A 20,208-nucleotide genomic window follows, 5' to 3' on the forward strand; every position below is an offset into this window, starting at 1 on the left:
ACAGACAATGTACTAACTAATTAAATAAGAAATTGAATTTGTTGCTCGATTTAAACTAATTAAAAACGAGATTTTGCGCGACTTATATGTTCCGCGGCGACAAAGTCTCGCTTTTAAATAGTTTAAATCGAGCAACAAATTCAATTTCTTATTTATTTAGTTAGTTTATTGTTTGTAGAATATATTTATACCCAAAACAGCCGAGCAACAAATTATTTTATCATTTTAATTATATATTTTCGCGCGACTTATGTTCCGCGGCGACAAAGTCTCGTTTTTAATTAGTTTAAATCGAGCAACAAATTCAATTTCTTATTTATTTAGTTAGTACATTGTTTGTAGATCATTTTAATACCAAAAACAGCCGAGCAACTAATTTTTTTATCAATTTTATGATATTTTTCCGCGCGACATATATGTTCCGCGGCGACAAAGTCTTTAATTAAATAGTTTAAATCGAGCAACAAATTCGGTTTTGCATTTATTTAGTTAGCATATTGTTTGTAGATCATCTTAATACCAAAAACAGCCGAGCAACTAATTTTTTTATTAATTTTATGATATATTTCCGCGCGACGTATGTGTTCCGTGGCGACAAAGCGTCGCGTTTTGATAGTTAAAATCGAGCAACAAATTCAGTTTTGCATTTATTTGGTTAGTACACTGTCTGTAGATTATTTTGATACCAAAAACGAAGGATCAACACATTTTTAGAGTTACTTTTACTTGACACGGCGCGGAGCATTCTATATATTTTTTTCATTATGGGGGGGGCTAGCTTAATGTCACTTTAAACGTTAATTCCTGCTAAACGGTTTGAGCGACAAAATCCGGACTACGGCAACAAATTAGCACATAATTAGCACTAAATTAATTGATAGGTGCGATTTTTTTTTCACTATGGGGGGGGCTAGCTTAATGTCAAGCCAGCCCCCCCACTTTGAACATTAATTCCTGCTAAACGGTTTGAGCGACAAAATCCGGACTACGGCAACAAATTAGCACATAATTAGCACTAAATTAATCGATAGGTGCGACTTTATTTGGCGTTGGTGGTGGGGCCAGCTTAATAGGGGTGATAAAAAATTGACTAGAGATTTGCCGAAAAATCGAAAGAAAGTACCAAAGACATTTTACGTAATAATTATATAACATTTAGAAATATTAAAGGGATATATTTTATTATATATTAAATTGAATTATTGAAATTACATAATAATTAACAATGTGAGTAATGGTTCTATCGCGTTTCTAAGCTACATGTCTTACAAAGTAAAATGTTTGATTTGTACCGTGTCGTGGCACAGAGAAAGGACGAGTTTTAACGCGCGCAAAAAATCTATAGCCTGTTAAGATGATGTAACGTGGCCAGGATTCGTGACACACAAGGAAAAGAGAAATTCGCAGCACGAGACCGGTGTCCTTTTACCAACCGTTACGGATGAAATTTAGGTTTAAGTCGTCGCCATATCTTGATAGTTTCCGAGAGCACGTGATTACGAAATTATACTTTTGTTTCCCGCGAGAGAAAGCAAATTGTCTATCGTTTTCCAATCTGACAAATATCGCGAAGCGATTAATCATCTGTGCGAGGAGAGAGAATCGAATCTGATACAAATGACAAGGCGTGTCTAAATTCTTCGGGTTTGTGACTAATTCGATATTAAAGTCTAGGCGCCATCAGACCTGAACGAGAGAAAAATTTGTGGAAAATTTCTAGAGGCAAGTAATTATATATACATATAATCTCGATGATCTCCTTAAATAAATCTACTCGCTCTTAACTATACCTTTTATATATTAATGACGAAAGTATTAATACGTATTGATACGTATCGCCGGATGAGAGAGAGAGAGAGAGACATGTCATCAAATATTTTAAGACTTATGTGGCGTTCGCTGAACGGTTCAAGTCGAGACGATCGAGACGCTATTACATATTTTACGAATCCTTCTTAATAGCGTAACTTGAGCATTATATTAACATTAATCTGCAAGTATAAAATAAGCTCGATAGTATTAGTCATACGAAATGAAAATGGAGGATTATTCGCAGTGATAAATAAAGTCTATTTAAAGAACCGATGCTCTTGGGTCTGTTCAGAGATCTGTAAGACTATAAACCGGCTCAGAACCAGCCGCTGATCGTGCTGATCGTGCTAGATTCGTGCATCCATTCATTATTTTCTCGTTTATCTTACTCGCATGAAAAGAGAACGAACGACGACCATCTCTATCGCTAGATATCTTTCTATTTCTCGGTCATTCACGCATAGAAATAATTTGATTCGTGATGCGAACAAATACTATGACGTTCATAATTTTACCGAAACTTAATGGAAAACAAGAAGAGTGATCGTTTAACTCCTTCGCTTCTGTCGTTTTGTTCACAAACAACGATCGAAATGATAAGATATCTCTCTATGACAGGTCAGTTGCGCGACACGTAATTTTGCCATCAATTTTAACTCGCTATTTATTTGTCATAAACGCGCTGCAGTTGCATGAAACAAAATTGCAAGCTGTTATTAAAGGAAACATATAATCTCTAACATCGTTGCATCATTCTATTACACGTGCACGTCTTACAAGTCCGTGTAATTTCTGTCGCTCGATATTAACATGTTAATCGATTTTTACGAACCTAACACAATTACACAATAGGACTCTTTGCGCTTCTCTCCGCGGATAAAGTCGGGACGCAACACAGCATCCGCGCGCGTATCCGCTTTTTTCTGTCCACCTGTGCGGGGAGCTCCCGGCGACCACCTAGTGCCACGTGCAGGAACTAGAGCCGGCTTTCGATCGTTACTGATCTACCTACGTTAAGTGTTTGCCCGATGTCCGTGTGATCGCCGAGCCCCACCCTGATTGTTATATTGCCCGCCGCCGGCAGACGTGCGAATCTTACGAGATTGAATTTGCGGCAAGTTATTTTCGACGCTCCGCAAGTCGGACGAATCGCGTAAACGATGTCCTGCCGGCTAGGTGAGATTTGTCACTTTGTATTTTGCTGGAATAGGCGACGAGAACATAGCTCTATACCTAGTAAACAATATTAAGAATAGGAAGAAACACGGAAGTCGGGTTGAAAGCGATGTTTATGATGGAAGAAGTCATGTTCTTGGATCGTATCGTTCGCGAAAGAGAGAAGGCTCGTTTTAGACTTTAACCGCATGCAAATTTCGGGGACGCATTGTATATCAAAGATGCGAGAGATCGTATCTTCTTTTTTCCATTCCATCCTGCCTTTCTTCGCGGTCTACGTCCTCTCTCCTCGCGTCTCTTGCAAAAGCAACACGTACTTGTGTCGGCAGATCGCGCATAAGTACGTGTTGCTTGTCATTGAGCCGCGCGGTCGAGTAACAACACGCGCTCGACAATGTTGCATCGCTGCGATGATAAGCCTTATCTCTCGGTCAGCGGCAATTCAGTCGTTCCAGGAAAATACGCGACGATAAGAGTCGGTCTCGAAATAGTTGTCCGCGTCTTGCAAGTTTCGCGTATTTTCATTCTCGATGTATACTCGGGAGCACATGCACACGTATAGCTATGGTAAGAGAATATTTTTCCGTTTCTTTTTCCTTATCTTTAAAACACGATCATCTATACGAGAACAACAAACAAAACTTTTAACACTTTTAATTATCCGATACTAAATTTTGTAATGTCGATGAACGAGTCTCGGGTTGGAAAAAATTTAAATTCTTTAGCGTAATAGAGTACGCGACACTTTAATGTCTCTGGGTACAAAGTATTAACAGGCACCTAAGAGATCGTGTTGTGCCGACGAACACGAGAGACAAACATTCGCTATGTCATGCGACCACTATTGTGTAACGTTGAAGAGTTATGAAAATGTTGAACGGAGACGATGCCGGAGATTTCGTCTTATACGGGGGAGCTTTAAACACGGTTATACAAAAGAGCGATGCGACGATACACTAGAGACTAACCGGATGCTCCGATTTCTAAACGAATGTGTCGCAGATTTTATCCGATCTCCACTTGTCATTTATTTACTTTTTATTCTGCGAATTTTGACAGATTGAAATTGTCAAGACTTTATTTACGAATACATTTTACTCATTTATTTATTATATTCATTTATAATAATTATTAATAATATATAATATTAATTTTAATATATATATTAATATATATATTAATATTATATAAGAATATTTTATTTAACTTATGTGAAGGTATCTCTTGTCTAAATCGTGCGTGGCGTGAATTGGCCTTAAAGTGCGGAGCAGAAATCTGCGTTACGACGTCTCGCTTAATGCGTATCGTCAGCGATAGGAACATGCGCGCGCGCTCGCGAGAAAGAGAGAAGGAGAGATCGTATCGCGCGTACGTTGTTGACCTGCGGGAGTAGTCCGCGCGGTTATGTCGTAACTTTCACAATGAGCGTGCTCGTCGTCGCGCACCCGCTTAGTGCCAACCATCTTCGGTGATCGTCGGCGAGGCTCGGATGCTCGGGCGATCGGCAATCTTCGTACTTTCTGCCGTACACAACAATCGGTCGCTCTCGGTGTAGACTCCCGCTCCTCGTCGCCTCGCAAAGTAAGGAATGCTTATGATGATACGATAGTATCTCGGAGTGCTGATATTTTGTTTCTCTCGACTCGAGCGTGTTGCGTTTTTCGCGCTCTCGCTCCTTATTTTCAGCACGAAAGCGAACGACGCCTCGATGATCTCTCTGTCTCGCACGGCCTTGTTCTCACCGTTAAATCATCATTAAAGCGGTCGCTATTGTTCTTAGAATAGGCATCGTTTCCTCGCGACGAAACTATTTATTGCTCGAACGCGTTTGCTTTGCCGAATTAAAAGCTACGTATCCCACGTAAGAGTTTTGCTGTTGTTGATACTAAAATATATATAGAACGAAACAAAATTAATTGACGGTTTATATAATTTAAGACTTTTGTCTCTCATTATTTCTATAAAAACTTTTATTTAGAAATCAAGTTTGAAATATTTATAAACATTTGGATCGAGGAACAAGTATCGCGATCTTTTCGCTACAGTTTGCCTCGTGTTAATACATCGAGAATGCAAAAAATTATTGCTGATTATATTGTGATTTAAATGTCTGATATTACATGCTATAAGGAAAAGATACGAGACGAAGTAAATGAGAGAGGAACGTCGATAAATCGACGTTCAAGGCCGATGGAACTTTATTCTCGATAAATGTTTTTTTTAGATCTCGTCGATCATATTTTTACGCGTAAACATTCTTTTGCTAATAGAAGCTATGCCGTGCCGTTGACCTGCCAACTAGCCCGCTCGGTTATGTCGTAACTTTCACAATAAGCATTTTTATCGCGCTTACTCTCCGGCCGTTTACTAGCACCATCAATTAACAAACGCGTAATGAACTCTGTAGAAGATACTGTAGCTCTTCTCCGTGTTCCCATGTGCTTGGAGAAAATTTGTCACGAAAATCTTACAGATGCGACATTAATAAAACATAAATTCGTAGTGTGTAAAGTACTAGCAATGTAAAACAAAGCCATGTTATTTTTGTCCCATGTTAATTCATCGCGAGACGACGGCGCCTAAGCCGTGTGAATATGGCTTAATCCGGCCGCGAACGCGTCCTTGCACCGTGTCGGCCGCCGCGCCGTTTACATGGGGCGCCGGGTTGCACCTAACCTAACCTAACCTCTCGTGAGTGTAACGTGCGCGGGCGCTCGCGCGCGCACCTCCTCTCCGCCGTCAGCCGGCTCTCTCTGAAGCGACGTACACAGAAAACCGCGTGGCTGACGCGCACGGCGCAAGCCAAGACAACGAGGCAACGCCGCGTGGCCGATCAGCTGATCGCTCGGCAACGTGCGGGCCGTGGCTAGGGGAGAGGGGGGAGGAGTCGCGCGCGACTGGGCTAATGAGTGTACGACCTATTGGGGGCTCATTGGTGGGGGAACATGGAAGGCGGGGAAGGGGAGGACCGCGCGCGAGAGATCCAGCCACAGAAAGGGAAGGAGGGGCGCTGTGTTGCCGTCACGTCAGACAGTCTTGCCTCTTGTCGCCGCCGCCGACGGTGTTTTCTACGATCGAGTGGCGGCGGCATTGCAAGGTCTAGGAGGCCGCGCCGTACTCGAGTCGCCGCGGTCGTTTCTTGTCGCAACGCGAACGAAGCAACGGCTCTGCGAAACGTGTCCTTTCCACGTGCCACCATGACTTTTTGCTTACCGGATCTCCTTCCTCCCTATTATTCTGAAATTCTATAGAATACGATGATTCTTAAAATATCTTTTCAATGAACTAGATACGCGATATCGAATAGCGAATAAGGGACGAGTAGGTTTAATCGATCGATACGTCACGCCGAATAATTATTATGTGCCGGCTCGACTACCGTAAACGTCATCTATTTTATTGAAAGACGGTTTCATTCTAAATTATTCTACGAACGATAGGTGATTCACACACTGTTCTGCAATTCATTTAATATTATTAGCAAACTTGTTTATTTATTATAATCGTATTGATCATGAATATAGACAAGTGCAATTTTAAATGATCATTTTCAGTGTTTATTTTATTACAAAAATAAGCAGTAAAGATTTAATACACAATTATTACGTATTTCTAATTTGAGCTTAAAGATCGTTTTACTCAATACCTTAACTTGACTCGATAGTATATATAACTTTGTAATCGCAAATTTACTTTCTGGATAATTTTAAATGAATGGAATTCTCGGAACACTGCAATCATTCGAAGGATTCTATGATTGATTTGTTAAGTTACATCGGCATTGCCATTAGCCAAGAAAGTACACTAATGACTTGTGCTATCAAGTATAATTTCAAATGTCAAATCACGCACACATATTTCTTATTTTATCGGATAATAATAATTGTAATCTCTTACTGCTATTTAAAGTAAGAAAAACATTGATACAGGCGATGAAGTATTTTTGATCTTAGCATTTAAATTCGGACACAAAAAAATCACTTTTAATAATCTAATGCGAGTAATTCCAAGTCTACGGGTAATATTGATTTTTATGTATGTCGATTCTATATGTCTCTGGATATGCCACGGTGGCATAAAACTCGCGAAATCACACCCGACATTTGTCTTCGACACACCGATGTGAACGCCATCATACGGAAACGATCGCGCTCATTTTCCATGGAACTTGTGCCTGAGGGGGAGAGGAAGGGGGAGGGCAAGAAGGGGCTTCTCCTCCCAGCTCCAGAGACGCGAGAGCGAGCAGACTTCCGAAAAGGAAGAGAGGAATTCTTTCTTCGACGGTACGACGTTGTCGTTCGCTGCTTTCAAAACGCCAGGTTGCCCTTCGACTCTATATCTCGTATCGATAACGGTGTAAAAACGCTGCGAAAGGGGGTAAGGGAGGGTAGGAAAGAGAAATTCCTGTGTGCCACTCTGTCGCTCTTTGCAATTGTGTCGTTGAAAACCTACCTACCGGCCGGTGTAATGGCGACCCGTTCTTCGCCGCAAATTTTTCACGCTGACAATCGCTCGCGCGGATTAGTTCGTCATATTAATGTCGAATCGCATCTCGTGCTTATCGAACTGCTAGATTTATTATTCGCGAATTGATACGGACTAAATGCCAGATGGATGACAAGCGATGATTGTTCACGGAATTCTCCGACTCCCTTTCGATTTAATATCTAATTAAAAAACTGGTCGTTGCGAGCAAACAGGATATTACATTGTTTATGAGACAGATGAAATAAAGAGATGGTAATTCAATTATGATAATTAAATACATGTTATTTTATACATGTATATTTAATTTAATTAATTTTTCGCTCTAATTACATCGCTATGATAATTTATCGCGTAAGAGATATTATTATCTGCATGATATAGATTTCTGTTACAATCACTTGCAGTATTTTTAAGACTGGTTTTCACGTGACGTTGACGTGTTATTTATGTCTCTACGTAATGTCGAACGTCACGGCGCAAATTGCCGCGAAAATCGAATGTCATTGTCGCAACATTGTAAATGATCATAAAATGTTGGAGAAAACAGTCAATCCACTGATTTACTTGGACACTGTACGACGTTAAAATGGCGTTATCATTGGTTACTTTTTGCGTGAATGGCGTCGTTGCTTTCTCTCGAGTGTCGTGAATATATCGCGTCACTGATCAGAGACTCACGATACAAATAATATAGGGACATTATTTAGGAACTAGTGACATTATACTGTCACGCGTTTTATCGAAAAGTTCATCACTAGTTATGTAACACTTATCGCGAAAATACGAAATACTATACGCGAAATTAAATGAAACTAGCATGCTCGGCTATAATCGAAATTTTTTTAACGCTCCGATTTTTACGGTACTTTTGTAAGAGAAAAAAAAATTACGTTTCTTATTCGACCCAGATAGACACCTTTTAATTATATATCCATTCAGAGAAATTCTCATTAATCTCCCTTTAATTCAACATTCACCCGCGAAACGATACTCTTAATTTTAATCACTATTCCGCGAGATTATTATTTTCGTTTGACAATTTCGTACACAAATATAAATCCGACTGCACACGTCACATATTTCACTCGTTTCCAAGTATTTACATGATATTTTCCTCGTACGAATTTATTATAAAATCGTTAATTTCATTGATACACTGTACATCCTAGGTCAGACTCGCTCGGTCGTTCGACCTGTTATGTTCGTCCGTTCTGCTGTGTTCCGTCCTCTTGTACGACCCCCTCCTTTTCCCTCTGTCTCTCTCTCTCTCACTCTCTCTGTTTGCTTCCCCCTCTTCCTTTTCCCCTCCACTGTTCGGTCTTTGGCATCTCTCTCGCTATAATACGCCCTCGCACAGGCCGAAGCACGCGTCGGCACGATGTATCTCACAGGAACGTAACGAGCGGAATCATGACAAGGTGCATTTTCGAGAAGATGCGAATACGAATGTCGTAATTTTGAAATTTTCGCTACTTACACGATTTGTTAAATCGTTAAAAAATGCTACTATAAGTTAGAGTACAGATATTCATGAGAAAAGAACTTGAATCGTTTAATGAGTACGTAGCTTTTTTTTTATGACACGTACCTCTGTTTAGCAACACGTTTACGAATGCATAATCTTCTAGATTCTTATGTAATACTATAGGCAAAATGCATTTGATTGGATACAAAATACGTGAATTAATATAGTACTACTTACATTAGTGCTGCTCAGAAAATAGAATATAATATTGACATATATACTATATATGTGCTTTTTTAAGTCTCTCTTGCTGTAATTATATTTAATTATGACGTCAGAAAAATTGTGCAAATCTTTTCCTATCATTATACATCTAAATAATGTATAATTTTTGCACATGTCAAAACGAGTGACATTTGATTATCGAAGTAAGATAATAAAAAAACTTTAACAAGCACTGTGAAGAGACGCTTCCTCGAAAAATTTTCTTTTTTAATTGCATTATTAATAATTGTATAATTTAATTGATCTGTAAATATCTGTAAAATATGCTGATTTATTTCGAATATAGTACTACAAAAAATACATAATTTTATGCTGACATAATCCAGTATAGCTACAGTGAGAAACCGAGAAACTTTATGAATCAATTAAAAAGAAGCAGAACTTTTTTATTGCTTTTCTGATGTTTTGCAGATTATATAGATATATATATAAAACATATCTGTTTTATTTATAGAGAAAAAAGATTCGACACTCAGAAAGAGTCCAACTTTCTCGGTGTTATATCTTCTTTGTCAGATTTCGAACCGTTATCTTTCGGTGAATACCTGTTACGTTGTTTATCTCGCTATTTGCTTTCACATTGATCCGCAAACCGAAGCACATTCAATCTATTGGGTTTCCGAGAAAAGCACGATTTGTACGGTTTATGAATCTGTTGAAAAGTTACTTCTTCGTCATTATATTAATAATAAATACACATTCTAAACTTTGTCAAAAGCACCTAGATACCGATCGTAACTTCGGACATAATCTTCCTTTCTGACTAGTTTGCAAGATACTGCATTTTTTATAAAACTCTATTTACATGCAAAAAGAGAGAGAGAGAGAAAGAAAGAAAAAAAGAGACTCTTTTCTCGTGGAATAAATTAACATAACTGCAAAAAAAGGCAATCGTTCGCCAACCCAAACTGCTTGTTTCTCTTCGAGATACAACACCAGGGCGCAAAGTAACGCCGCAAGGCGGAACCGCGGATCACACACGGGAAACGTATCCCGGTGGAGACGAAAGGGGATGGCGGCGGCAGCGAAGAAGCGGGGAAAGGCGGAGGGGAGGAGGCAGGAGGGGAATTACAACAGAGCAGAGCACCCTTCGCACGCTGTAGCGGCACAACCACACTTCGCCACATCGATTTTACCGGCTCGCTTGCACTCATACTCGGTCGACCCGTTCACTGAAGGAATGTCTCATATGCCTCCCTCCTGCCTCCCCCTCGTCGTATTCCCTCCTCTCCTTCAAACCCCCGCACCCTGTGTTCTGCTGCTCTGCACCACCCCCCGCGGACCCTATCTCCGTCAGTCACGTCGGTTCTCTTTCTATCTTATCCCGCCGTCCATCCCTCTCTCCTCCATCCAAACTCGCCAACGTCTGCCCCCTCTCCCCCCCTCACTCTCTTTCTCTTCCTTTCTCGTTCGCTTGTGCATTCTACCAAAGTGTCCCTCTTTCTCCGCCTCTGTTGTGAGATGCGGGGTGATAGCGGCCCCGCGGGGGGGAAGTGGAAGAGAGGAGGTTGCACCTTTTGCCGCATCTCGGAATCTCGCGCGTTGCTCATTTGCCGTACATAGAGAGGAGCGAGGGAGACGACGAAGAGCAGTAAGAGGAACGGGAGGGACGAGGGGATGGAGAAAGAGAGAGACAGAAACCTCGGGGCTAGGTAGTAGTAGTAGTAGTAGTAGTATGCGAGAGCGGCGGCGGCGGCACACAGTGGTCGGACAGTTCCAGTTCCGTTTCGATTAGGCGAGTCCACGCGCGCCGGGTTTTTGGCTCGCGGCTCTCGTAACAGTCCTAACCGGGTCCGAGGAAAGGCCGCGTACGTACGCGCGATGCCGTTTAACGACGTGTCCATTGACGCCGCGCTGTCGTGCCGTCGTGCCTCCTGCCGCTGATGCGACCGTCTCTGCTGTTTACCCGGCGCGCCAGCCGCACGTTAACATTCACGAACGCATTCAGGAGGAAACGAAGTGAACGGACTTGGTGCGACGAGGCGCGCGCGTGCGAGAAAGAGAGAAAGAGAGAGGAAGAAGAGATCCTCCTCTCTCGTATAGATGTACACGTACAAACGTGCGCTGGCTACGACTACTCGGTCTCCTACGTTTCTCGATTTACGGTTCGTTCGTGAACGGACCGATCTCGCGGGTCATATGGCCGTATCGGGGGACTAGTCGCCGGAGTAGCACAAGTGCACAGTAGTAGTTAAAGAGCCTGCATGTGCCGATTTACCGGGTTTGTATAATACGTACGTATTTACGTTCTTCGACCACTTCTCCGAGCTTCTTCGCGAATCGCTCCATATACCCTCCATATATTTACATCACACATACACACATCCGTCTCGACGGCGGATCGCACTGACAACTGGAGCGAGAGAGAAAGAAAGAGAGAGGAAGAGGCTCGAGTCTACGTCTCTCTCCGTCTCTCTCCTTCTCTCTGTCGGCCCTCTAGCCCAGTTCCGGGCACGGCCACTGATCCATCGATAAGGAAGTTTGCTGTCCTCTCTCGCGGTTGGATTTGTTCGTGCGCGATGCGCGAGGAATCCGCGGGGATCGAGCATCTCGTTGTCGCATAGTCGAGGTCGAGGCGCGATGTACTACCGGTCACGTGACTCGAGGATTACCTGCGAAACGGCGCGAATTATACACGCCTGAGACGCGCGATATGAAATGTCAGATTAGATATACACGGATATATAAAGCGTGTTTACTGTATACAGAGAGATTAGATTTCTCCCAAATTATTATTTTAATCTTATCGTTTCTTCTCATATAAATTGGCAACTGTAAACTTTGCAAGGCGTAAATAAATGTCGCGTCTTTTTATTTTTCGTGACAAACGTCAAGCGCATCATCGAGTGTCATGGCGATAATCGATGCGTTCTTGATGAAAAAGCGATTAATAATCTACAATATTCCGTAATTAATTTAATGTGACTTTCCAAACTAATTATAAGACACATTGCAGTATTTATTCTTTAAAGTCGTCTCACGATCACGACTCGTATATAAAATTGTAAAAGTATGAAAAATAAGATAAGTATTAGCTATTAACTTCTAATTTTTTGTCAAACGGGATTCGGTTGCTTTAAGAAAATTAATTCTCGTTATAATTGGTTAAATAAGCGACATTTATTTATTGGGATATGGATTACTTTGACACATTCGTTCCTCTTCTACGCAAAAGATTTGTTCTTCGCGAATCTCTCTTTCTCTTTCCTTTGGTCTATATCGAGGTATAAGCATAATAATAAATAATAAAATATAAAGTCCCACGAGACAAAAATAAAAGCTCTCATCAATCTCTAAATAGATCGCGCTACAAAGTCGGCGCGCGTGAAAAGATCTAATAATAATATCGTAATAGCGTAATATAATCATATTAATTAAATTAAATTAAATTTTTTATCAATCGATTGAAAAGGGAAAGCTGATCACCATTCTTACTAACCTCAACACGCGATGTTGTACACACACACACAATAAAGGAACACAGAAGAAACCTTTCTAGAGTGTTGTCGACATTCCTATGATTCGAAGAAAAAAAAAGCAAGAATTACAATTATCGTGCGGTAATATCTAATTACATTTGATTGCTTAATGACTTTCTCTTCGGAGTCCATTTCCTGGGCCTCCTTTCGATTTCGCGACGAAACGGTCAGCAAAAACTACGTTGATGCGAGCAGGTAGTCCCCTCTTGAATCGCGTCGTCGTGCAACAGCAGCAGCAGCAACAGGAACGAGAGAAAGAGACGCGCGCGTAATTTATCGCTACGCGGGAATAGACGCGCCACGTTTGACAGCGAGCGCCAGTGACAGCGCGCGCGGCCGACTACGTCACATTCGCGCGCCGCGGCCGGCCGGAGTGACGTAGCGTGTCGTCGCTCTCTTCTTTCGCTTATCAACGCTGTTAATCGAAGGCGTCGTAGCGCGCGCGCGCCCCCGCCGCGATATCTCTCCTCTCCTCTCCTCTCGCGGCCGCGGATGCCGCGTACGAAAATATGCGCGACACGCTGAGAGAGTAGAGTCAGTTAAAAGCCGAGGCCGGCCCCGAGCCGTAGAGAGTTCAGAGGCGCAACGTAGTGAGTAAAACTGACTGCCCCCTCGCGGTTCTCTCCCCCCCCCCCGTCGAACGCTCATGCACTTCTCCCGACCGTGCGCCGTCAAGTTCTTGCCCCCTACCCCGCTTACCCTAACCTCCCCACTCCTCGTCAGCGCGCTCGCTCGCCCGCTTCCTCCCCCGCGCGCGCGTGTTGCCCCTACGGAACCTCCGTCGCCCTTCCGCTCCCTTCCTCCACCTCGCCGCTCTAAGGTCCTCCATTTTGTGTGTCGTGATTCCTCTAACTCTAAAGTCTCTAAACGTACATCTCGGACGTTTCCCTCTCGCACGCCGCTGCCGCCTGCGGCAGGGCCGTGCGCGAAATTTCCTTTACCGTTGACACACCGTCGATCGGTCCTGGAACGGCGATTACTATGGGATTCCACCATAAGTCGTCATGGAAGGTGTCAATCTTTCTATCTCTCTCTCTCTTCTCTTTCTCTCGCTTCCTCTCCACACACGCTCTTTCTCTCTCTCTCCCTCGCACACTCCTTCCGCGCCGCTCTGTTCCGTCCGGCACCCCTCATCCCTTCCTTTCTCGTTTGCTTCATAAGTCTTTCTCTATCCCTCCAGATTTGTGTCCTCTCTAGAGTGTAAATCGTGTCTTTTTAACAACACGTACGATTCTCGTCGAGCTGGTAGCGTCGTACGCCGGGTTCCGCCGTCCGCGTAGCGTAACCTCTCTTCTCGCGCCGTCAAGAGGCAGTATCTCGTATTTTCGCTCCCGTCGTTGTCATTACCATCTCTCGCGATCGGATTCGTCGTCGTTCGCCTCGTCCTACGACTTTACGTCTTTACAATGTGGTGGCGACGTGCCGTACCCTCGATGACGGTCAAATCGCACAGGCGCTCTTCGTGACTGTAGTCCATCGCTATTTGGTTCGTTGCATTATTTTTTTTTCCTCTCCTCTCTTCTCTTGTGGCCGTTCTTGTTCTCGCCAACTTGTGTTCGCGGTATATCTTACAGCCGCGACGCCTTCTGCTTTCAGATGTCTGCTGGGTCACAAATTCAGATGGCACCCCAAACAACCGTAAACTCTGGTCAGACAGTTCATAGTCAAGACTCGAACATGAGCACTGGTAAGTCAGAATCATTCTCTTGAATAATATAAATTTTATTCGGAATAATCTTGGCTTTCTCAGTACATAATACCTGGTCCTTTGGGCAACTTGTCTGAAGGATAAAGTTATGTTTCAAACTCTCTCTTGTGAAATGATGTGTTACAATTATTTGTATATTAAAGTTTAAAGATATTTGACACTTCTAATGAAACTATAATTATCATTAGGCTCATCGCATAGTGATAAGGAGGTGGATGCAAACACTCCGGAAAAAGTACCAAGGACTACTTCTGAGAGGAAAAGAAAACGTAAGGCTGATGACGGAGGTGGGGGTGTTCCAAGTGGCTCTGTAGCTAGTAAGGGCGCTAGATCAGTCGCGGCCCTTGATAATAAAAAGATCAATGAGTATTTCCCAAAGCATCATCTGGGTAATAGTCCTATTCGGCATGGTGGTGCCAAGAGCCCCTCTCCTCAACAGGGTTATCCCATGGTAAGATTCAAGATTAATGTTAATATAGAATATTTTTGACAGCAACAGCTTTATAATTTATGCGTAACATTTGTATTTTCTTGTCAATAGTATCCACCATCGCCTCAACAGTTACTTTCACCACAAGTAACGACACCTAATTCTTCGGTGGCTGAATTCTCTTCGTTGATGCAACCACCAAGACCTCATCCTCAACCTCCACCGCCTCCACCACCAGCTTCGACACAACCTGCGGGTTCGATGGTCAGCAAGCAGGTGCAGGTAAGGCCTACCAACCTCAATAGGACAAGCCAGGTCAGGCAAGCGAAGATTAACACCCCAAATGTAAGCAAAATTCGGTAATATCTGCAAGCATTTTATAAGAAACAACCCATTTGTATTAGTATCTCAACCACAATCAGCAATTTATTATAAGGATATGGAAGCTTTAATTTCCTAAAGCTTTCCTATTGTTAACATTAACAAAATATGGCAGTTTTACCATTGAGCTAGATAAAGAAAGGAATAAGCAGCATTGCGTTATTATTCTTAACTTAAAGTGCACTGATTAAAATAAAACAATTGTCAAATTAAAGATTTTTATAATTATTCTTTTATAAGTTTGTCTTTAGTCAATCACTTGTGCAAAAACAAAATAATAAGAGCATTAGATGGTAGTAACAGAAAGATATCGCTGCAAAAATTTACCTTTTTTCTTTATATTTTTGTAACATTACAATTATATTACATTTTGTTTGTAATCTGTGAAATACTACACAAATAGATTAGAATCTTCTAATTAGATCTAATTAGATTCTAATTATACATGTAACCTGATGATGGTTGATGGGCATTTCTTGTCAAATGTTTGCAATGAAATCAGCTAATTTTTGGCCAAACTGTAGCACTGTATACATTTGTTATTGTACAAATACAGGCTATCTTGTAGTGTCACTTTTTCTTGTTATGAGACACTTGTCTTTAAAAATCCAATAAAGTGTTTTTTCGAAAACGAAAAACTCAATTATTGGTTACTCAAGACATAAAGCGAGCGTTAAAGGCATATTTTATTACTTTACCATATGCACATTTAGTTCTTGGGATTCATTGAACGTTGCATTTGAGTTCTAATGAATCCAATATTCTTTGATTGTTTCAATATATAAAATCTATTAAGAATTCTTTTGGGGTTGTATATTAATTGGCGTTTACACGAGCATCATTTATATATGCATACATTTTTGGTGTTTTCCTTGCTGCCTCTGTATGATCCTCAGTTTTATCAGCGTTTGCCTGAGTTTTGCTCTCTAGTTTATTTTCTATAATAAAAAAAAAGTCACGTGTGTAGTGAAATATAGAAATTGTTATATAATTAAACAGATAGTTAAATAAATGTCAAATAAATATGCTGGATATAAATTGTTGACGACATGTTAAATTGTTTCTTATATATTAGGCTCTTTCTATGTGCAACAAGGTATCCAGTATTTACTACGAGCAATGCTGACAAATGTATCAGATGTTATGGTAATATGCTTTATTTATTCTAAAATTATACAAATTGCATTTCAGACAGAACTTACTTGCCAGAGGATACAGGAATTCGAAACTCAAGCCTCTTCAGACTTAGAATTACGTAACAACAAAATTGACGAATTAAATAGGGTAAGTATGATGGTAATTTTATATATATATTTTTGATCTATTCAAATTCTACTACTCTTTTACGTCTTTAAATTATATGAAACATGTAATCTCTTTCTCTCGCTCTTTCTGTTTCTCTTTCTAACATCTGTTATAGGCGAATTTTATATCGTCTTGATAACATTATGAAAAATGAATTTATATATAAAGATATTTTTGTTTACTTTTGTTACAGACAACGGACGAACTTAGGCATCAAATTGCTAATCAACAAAAAGTGATTGACCAACATAAATCACATATAAATAAGTGTATAGACGTTGTAAAGAAGTTATTAAAAGAAAAATCAAACATAGAAAAAAAGGAGGCTAGGCAGAAGTGTATGCAAAATAGACTAAGGTTGGGACAATTTGTGACGCAAAGGGTGGGCGCGACTTTTCAAGAGAACTGGACCGACGGTTACGCGTTTCACGAACTTGCTCGGCGGCAAGAGGAAATAGCGACCGAACGGGAAGAAATCGACAAGCAGAAGAAGCTGCTGCTCAAGAAGAGGCCGTCGAACAGCGAGACTGGCAGGAAACGTAGTCAACCACAACCTTCCTTGCATAACGGCACTGAGGCGACGTTCTTGAAGCCGGATGCAGTACCTGGGTCATATACGTGGCAGGAGTATTATGAAGCTGACGAAATACTCAAGGTACATCGCGATCGCAATCATTCTTTTCTTAAGATATTCAAAGATTTTTATTCTCAAGCTTTATGATAATTTATCTACACAGTTAAGACAAAGCGCGTTGAAGAAAGAAGACGCGGATCTGCAATTAGAAATGGAGAAGCTCGAAAGGGAGCGGAACCTACACATCAGAGAATTGAAGCGTATTCACAACGAGGACCAATCGAGATTCAACTCCCATCCTGTTTTGAATGAACGTTACCTTTTGCTCATGTTATTAGGGAAGGGCGGTTTCAGCGAAGTGCATAAGGTGATGAAACAAATTTCCATCTATTTATTTCAATAATTATATTAATCTGTACAAGAGAGTGTGTTAGAATATTTAATTTATTTATTCTTTCCGTCTCGTGCGCGGATTTTTTTTCTTTGTATAGGCATTTGACTTAAAGGAGCAACGGTACGTGGCTTGTAAGGTGCACCAATTAAATAAAGACTGGAAAGAAGATAAGAAGGCTAATTACATAAAGTGAGTATCCTCAAGTTATCATTGTTTGTCACAATTGTGTTAATAATTTATAACATAAAAGAGCACTTTAATAAAGACGTTTTTTTAAAAAGGATATTTTTATCTATTATTTTCTATTATAATAGGCATGCATTGCGAGAATATAATATACACAAGGCATTGGATCATCCACGAGTTGTAAAATTATATGATGTATTTGAAATTGATGCCAATTCCTTTTGTACTGTTCTGGAATATTGTGATGGCCATGATTTAGATTTTTACCTTAAGCAGGTACGCATAATTTAATTATTACTGTACGCAAGATGTATAAGCGTGTATTTATTATTTTCAAATCTTTTATTCCAGCATAAGACTATACCCGAGAGAGAAGCGAGATCTATTGTTATGCAAGTCGTATCGGCATTAAAGTACCTCAATGAAATAAAACCCCCAGTCATACATTATGATCTAAAACCAGGTAAACTTCTTATATTAAAGCTTTTATGGAGAACAAATTTGTTGAAAAAGTTTACTTTTGTTTTTAGAGTGGACAAGCAAATAAAGTCTCATTGTTTGATGCTCTTGTTTGCAGGTAACATTTTGTTAACCGAAGGCAACGTGTGCGGCGAAATAAAAATCACAGACTTTGGTTTAAGTAAAGTTATGGATGAGGAAAATTATAATCCAGATCACGGAATGGATCTAACATCCCAAGGAGCGGGTACTTATTGGTACGTGCTTCTTCTCTACTTTTCTAAATTATTTTATCATATTCGCATTAAGCCTTATTGGAAATTATCAAACTTGTATATGTATCATAGGTATCTACCTCCTGAGTGTTTTGTCATTGGCAAAAATCCTCCTAAAATATCGTCCAAAGTTGATGTCTGGAGTGTAGGAGTTATATTTTACCAATGCCTATATGGTAAAAAGGTATTTATCGTGATACAGATTTATCGCATATGCAATTCGTCGTTTATCGTTTGCAAGTATAATAAAAATGCAAATATCTTCTATTATTTTCACAGCCCTTCGGTCATAATCAATCGCAAGCCACCATTTTGGAGGAGAATACGATATTGAAGGCCACAGAAGTTCAGTTTGCGAATAAGCCGACCGTCAGTAACGAAGCGAAGGTAAGCGTTGGCAATTAAATTAAAGTAAATTCATGCTTATAGGAATGAAAATACGTCGCTCTACAACGCAACAATTTATTGTTGCAGAGTTTCATAAGAAGTTGCCTAGCGTATAGAAAGGAGGAGCGCATAGACGTACTGACATTAGCTAGACACGAATACCTACAACCCCCAGTGCCAAAACATGGCCGCCAAGCGAACAGCCAGCAGCAACAGCAACAGCAGCAAATACAGCAGCAGCAACAGAGTTCGTTCAATATCGGCATGTTTAGTGGTATGAACGCGTCGAGCAGTTCGTAGTGGAGAGGAAGAACTAAGGATGAAATCCTCGATATATACTAATACATGCCAAATCTTGAGCGCTCGGACTGTGCACACCATCTCATCTTAGGAAAATAACGATTACTATAATCAATTGTAAATACTAAAACCGGATACTATCACCGTCACTACCACCCAACCACTACTACCACCACCACCACCACTATCACCACCACTACAACTATTACCATAACTACCACCGCCATCACCACACCGTCACAACTATACTTACAGGATCGACTACATAGGACATTGCAAGAGAGATGCGAGACTGGTCATCCGCAAGTCCAGAAGCTTGCGTCTTTCTACAAGCCACGCCACATTATTCAGCATGACAAAAAACAATGTTGTGTTCGTAAATATTCAATTGTATTATCGTTCCTTGTATCAAACAGTGCGCTGACTTGATAATAGTGTTTAAAAGAAACGAGAGAACGAGAGAGAACGAACGAGCGTGCGAACGAGAAAATAACATGTGATATGTCATTATGAGTTACAAGTGACGCTTAGATTAAGGGGGAGGGGGGAAATTAGTGTATGAGAGAGAGAGAGTGAGAGAGAGACTACGAATAAAATGGCTAAAACGATAAGAATTCTTCCGAGTGGAAGCAAAATCAAGTCGATGAAATAAAGAAAGCAACGAAGAATAGGAGAAAAAAATAGGAAGAAATTGAAAAAAGCAATCGGAGCAATCGCTTTTACGGAGACAACGTTCCTCTCTCCTGACGTTTTAGTGTGTATGAGTGAACGCTAGAGGATTGTTAAAATTAGTGTGAGTGTATATATTTATACTATATATATATATATATATATATATATATATAAACTAATAAATCCGACATAATATATATATATGGTGTAAAAAGGACGACGACAAACATTGACAGTGGGAAGACAACTGTGGTGGCTCTATCCTCGCATGACCTCCGGCGCCGGTTTCCAGCATTCCATGAATGCTCGGCCTGCGTATCATGTTACTTTATTCGAATATTAACATTATTACCTGTATCATGACTAATAACGACTAACATACACGCGCATTCACGCCCATACACGAAACATAAACACGACACGATACACACG

General features: G+C 40.7%; 1 protein-coding gene across 7 annotated transcripts in view; it reads left to right on the forward strand.

Annotated features, from left to right (window-relative positions):
- The window catches only part of Tlk (Tousled-like kinase), a 43,305-nt gene extending 23,345 nt beyond the window's left edge, over positions 1-19,960 (forward strand). For 2 of the 7 annotated variants that reach the window (XM_083047310.1, XM_083047313.1), the window contains 13 exons: positions 14,302-14,392; positions 14,602-14,864; positions 14,955-15,188; positions 16,416-16,508; positions 16,723-17,184; positions 17,267-17,470; positions 17,595-17,686; positions 17,812-17,959; positions 18,035-18,146; positions 18,261-18,399; positions 18,490-18,601; positions 18,697-18,804; positions 18,892-19,960. In XM_083047310.1, coding sequence (XP_082903436.1) covers positions 14,302-14,392; positions 14,602-14,864; positions 14,955-15,188; positions 16,416-16,508; positions 16,723-17,184; positions 17,267-17,470; positions 17,595-17,686; positions 17,812-17,959; positions 18,035-18,146; positions 18,261-18,399; positions 18,490-18,601; positions 18,697-18,804; positions 18,892-19,104 — 2,271 coding nt within the window. In that variant the 3' untranslated portion in view covers positions 19,105-19,960. Of the gene's footprint in view, positions 1-10,937; positions 11,461-13,405; positions 13,717-13,739; positions 14,192-14,301; positions 14,393-14,601; positions 14,865-14,954; positions 15,189-16,415; positions 16,509-16,722; positions 17,185-17,266; positions 17,471-17,594; positions 17,687-17,811; positions 17,960-18,034; positions 18,147-18,260; positions 18,400-18,489; positions 18,602-18,696; positions 18,805-18,891 lie in introns of those variants that run through there. The other 5 variants (XM_083047317.1, XM_083047316.1, XM_083047312.1 and 2 more) reach the window with 5 other exon arrangements.
- The last annotated feature ends 248 nt before the right edge of the window (positions 19,961-20,208 follow it).

Source organism: Prenolepis imparis, unplaced genomic scaffold (assembly GCF_030444845.1).
Source record: "Prenolepis imparis isolate NDT839.2.m4 unplaced genomic scaffold, iyPreImpa1.0 SCAF_9, whole genome shotgun sequence".
NCBI classification, from domain to species: domain Eukaryota; kingdom Metazoa; phylum Arthropoda; class Insecta; order Hymenoptera; family Formicidae; genus Prenolepis; species Prenolepis imparis.